At 48.9% G+C, this 4,325-nt stretch overlaps 1 protein-coding gene across 1 annotated transcript in view; it reads right to left on the bottom strand.

Annotated features, from left to right (window-relative positions):
* Positions 1-4,325, bottom strand: part of ATCAY (ataxia, cerebellar, Cayman type) — a 44,197-nt gene that overhangs the window by 11,851 nt on the left and 28,021 nt on the right. The window contains exon 9 of the mRNA XM_011967345.1: positions 2,001-2,087. Within this exon, the coding sequence (XP_011822735.1) occupies positions 2,001-2,087 (87 nt within the window). The remainder of the gene's footprint in view (positions 1-2,000; positions 2,088-4,325) is intronic.

Raw genomic sequence — 4,325 nt, 5'->3', positions numbered from 1 at the left:
CCCAAAGTGCTGGGATTACAGGCTGAGCCACCGCGCCCGGCCACATGCCGAATGTTTAGATCATCGTGGCACAAATAGAAATTTCCTTTTCATTTATATAATCATGAAACCTCAGGGTTGTATAGGAGCCCATAATGAGCCTCCAGTCTTGTTGGCTATTAAATGGGGATAGCTTACAGCTCCTTCCCCCTTTGTAGAGTCAAAAATTACATCTTCAACATTCTCCATGGCCAAATAAACCAAAAGTGATAGAATTTAATTCTTTTCTTATTTATTTATTTATTTATTTTGGAGACAGAGTCTTGCTCTGTTACCTAGACTGGAGTGTAGTGGCCCGATCTCGGCTCACTGCAACCTCTGTCTCCCAGGCTCAAGCAATTCTTGTGCCTCAGCCTCCCAAATAGCTAAGACTACAGGCGTGAGCCACCACTAATTTTTGTCATTTTTAGTAGAGATGGGGTTTTGCTGTGTTGGCCAGGCTGGTCTGGAACTCCTGACCTCAAGTGATCCACCTGCCTCAGCCTCCCAAAATGCTAGGATTACAGGCCCGAGTCACCACACCCGGCCGTATTAAAAAAATTTTTTTTTCTTGTAGAGACAGGGTATTGCTATGTTGCCCAGGCTGGTCTCGAACTCCCAGGCTCAATTGATTCTCTCATTTCGACCTTCCAAAGTGTTGGGATTACAGGCGTGAGCCATGGCGCCCTGTGAAGAATAGAATTATTGGGTTGGTGCAAGAGTGATTGTAGTTTTTGTAATGAAAAGTGTGGCAAGAACTCCCATTATTTTTGCACCAACCCAATATCTACATTAAAGGCAAAGGCAATCTATGTTACTGAATTCTGGAATACAGAGGAGAAAGTGCAATTCTCTTAGACTGAAATGCGTGTTTGCCATTTTGCCTGCGTGATTCATTATTAGCGCAAATGATCCATAATTAGTGTATTCCTCATCTCATTTTGCTAATATGTAAATAAACCCCTTCAGGGTACTTAGCAGTCCTTGAAAACAGCATGTTCAAAGAGTCTGCCTTGAAAATCGTGCCTGCTGTGAATGTGTCCTGTCGTTCAAGGGAGAGTGAAGCCCTCGTCTCTTTCACTCATCCCAGATTTGTAACTGGGAACATGAACATTAGGAATCTTTATTCAATTCAGTGTTTTGCATCAGATTAAATTAAATTTGCATGACATTTTATTGGATTGAATAAGGCATTTAACATGCCTAATTTTATTTCACTTGATCTGTTTTACTCTATGCTTAACGTAGTAACTATGATATATATTATAGAATATATGTAGTTTTACATTTTAAATTTGTTGTTAATTAATCATATTATTTATTTATGCATATATATTTTTTATTTTTAGAGACAGGGTTTTGCTCTGTCTCCCAGGCTGGAGTGCAGTGCAGCGATCATAGCTCACTGCAGCCTCTACCTCCTGGGCTCAAGTGATCCTCCTGCCTCAGCCTCCTGAGTAGCTGGGACTACAGGCATGTGATGCCATGCATGGCTGATTTTCTTTTGAGACAGGGTCTCACTTGGTCACCCAGGCTGGAGTACAGTGGCTTGGTCACGGCTCATTGCAGCCTTGACTTCCTGGGCTCAAGCCATCCTCCCACATGAGCCTCCCAAGTAGCTGAAACTACAGGTGCACACCACCATGTCCTGCTAATTTTTGTATTTTTTGTAGAGATGGGGCTTTTGCTATGTTGCTCAGGCTGGCCTCAAACGATCCTCCCACCTCAGCCTTCTGAGTAGCTGGGATTACAGGTGTGAGCCAGGGTGCCTGGCTGTGTGCAGTTTAAAACTCTTTAAAGCAATAATGTGTATTCATCATAGAGAAGCTGGAACATGCAGATCAAACACACACATGGATGCACACACACGTACACATGTGCACACACAGATGCACACACAAATGCATGCATACACACACACACACACACACACACACACACACTCAGGCTACCAGACTCCGGTTGTAGCCTCCTCATCTCACCTGATGAAAGGGCGAGAGATGGCCAGCACAGTCCGAATGAACCACGAGGGGTGGACGATGATCAAGGACTTCAGGTTTTTCCGCAATCTGTGTGGGGCCGCAAAGGAAGCAAGATGGGCTCCTGGGGCGAGCCCTGGGGAGGGAGGAGTTGGGTGGGACGGGAGAGCCACAGGCAAGCATTTGTCACTTTGCTCATTTCACATGTGGTCTCCAGGTACCTGTCAAATCCCTGCCCCCATCCAAGACATGGGGGTCCCATGGTGGGATAAAGACACACCCTTTGAGTCCCTAAGACCCTAAGGTGGATGAGGTAGATAGAGACCTCGTGGTGCAGAGCAGGTGAACCAGGTTGGCAGTTATTTGAGCAGCCAAGATTGTATTTTCACCACCTAATGCCCTAGGAGGGACCAGCCTGTCCTTGGAGCCTCCCTCCACTAACCTGGGTGCAAGGACGGATTTGCTGGCTCAATTTTAATGTCACTCTGAGGCTATTTATGATAACCCAGGGTGGAAGCAGCCCTTGCCCATCAAGATGAATGGAATGGACAAACCAAATGTGGTATGTCCATGCAATGGAATATTATGCAGCCATGAAAAGGAAGGAGGCTCTGACACAGCCTACAATGTGGATGCACCCTGAGGACGTCACACTCAGTGAGGAAAGCCAGATACAAAAGGACAAATCCTGTGTGATTCCAGTCCTAGGAGGTCCCTAGAGTCATCAGATTCACAGAGACAGAACGTAGGATGGGGGGTGCCAGGGCCTGGGGAGAAGGAATTGGGAGTGACTGTTTCATGGGGACAGAGACTTGCTCTGTCGCCCAGGCTGGAGTGCAGTGGCATGATCCTGGCTCACTGCAAACTCCGTCTCTTGGGTTCAAGTGATTCTCCTGCCTCACCTTCCCAAGCAGCTGGGACTACAGGTGTTCATCACCACGCCCAGCTAATTTTTGAATTTTTTTAGTAGAGATGGGATTTCACTATATGTTGGCCAGGCTGGTCTTGAACTCATGACCTCAGGTGATCCGCCCACCTTGGCTTCCCAAAGTGCTGGGATTACAGGTGTGAGCCCCCTCGCCCAGCCTATAAGTGTTTCTGTAGAGACAGGGTTTTGCTGTGTTGCCCAGGCTCGTCTCAAACTCCTGGGCTCAAGGGACCCTCCCACCTCAGCCTCCCGAAATGCTGGGATTCCAGGTGTGAGCCACCAAGGCCGGCCCCCTGTGCGATTTTCATGCCCCCGCTGTGCTTCCTGAGGCATCCCCACCTCACCTCCGATCGATCATCTGGTAGCACTTCTTCAGCCAGCCGATCCCCGGCATCCTTCGCCGGGGTGTGGCGCCGTTCAGGTACACGATCATGTAGTCCTCAGCCACCAGGAGCTCTAAGCTGCTGATGACGTACCTGCTCACGGGGCACAGAAGGCAGGGACCCAACATGGAGGGGTCCAGCGTCAGGACACCTGTGATGCCGACCCCGCCTGCCTCCACCCCTGCCCTGGCTGGGCCAGCCACACTGGTCCTGGTGTTGTCTGCTGTCCTGGCGGACTGCAGGGTGGGAGCGGACGTGGATGATCCCAGCACACTCCACATGAGTGTCAGCGGGCAGCCTCCTAGGGCAGTTACCCTTTTATTGAGTCTTGTTTTTTTTTTGAGACGGAGTTTCGTTCTTGTCGCCAGGGCTGGAGAGCAGTGGTGCGATCTTGGCTCACTGCAACCTCCGCTTCCCGGGTTCAAGCGATTCTCCTGCTGCAGCCTCCCTAGTAGCTAGGATTAAAGGCACCTGCCACCAAGCCCAGCTAAGTTGTTGTATTTTTAGTAGAGACAGGGTTTCACTATGTTGGCCAGGCTGGTCTCTAGACCTTTTTTTTTTTTTTGAGACGGAGTCTCGTACTGTCACCCAGGCTGGAATACAGTGGTGCCATCTTGGCTCACTGCAACCCCCGCCTCCCGGGTTCAAGTGATTCTCCTGCCTCAGCCTCCCAAGTAGCTGGGACCACAGGCGCCCGCTAATATGCCTGGCTAATTTTTGTATTTTTAGTAGAGATGGGGTTTCACCATGTTGGCCAGGTTGGTCTCAAATTCCTGGACTCAAGCGATCCTCCCACCTCAGCCTCCCAAAGTGTTGGGATTACAGACGTGAGGTCTTGTGCCCGGCTTGAAGATGGAAATCTTACTAATAACAATGATAAGAGTTGTCATGATTGATGAGCTCTTCATATCAGCTATCAGGTGCTGTGTGCGTATTGCCTGTATCTGTCATCATAAAATGACACCTGTGTGTCTTTGGGCAAATGACTCAACCTCTCTGTGCTCAGGGTGCTCACCC

The sequence above is a fragment of the Mandrillus leucophaeus genome, unplaced genomic scaffold, assembly GCF_000951045.1.
Source record: "Mandrillus leucophaeus isolate KB7577 unplaced genomic scaffold, Mleu.le_1.0 Scaffold8, whole genome shotgun sequence".
Classification (NCBI taxonomy): Eukaryota; Metazoa; Chordata; class Mammalia; order Primates; family Cercopithecidae; genus Mandrillus; species Mandrillus leucophaeus.
This window is presented reverse-complemented; position numbering and strand designations above follow the sequence as displayed.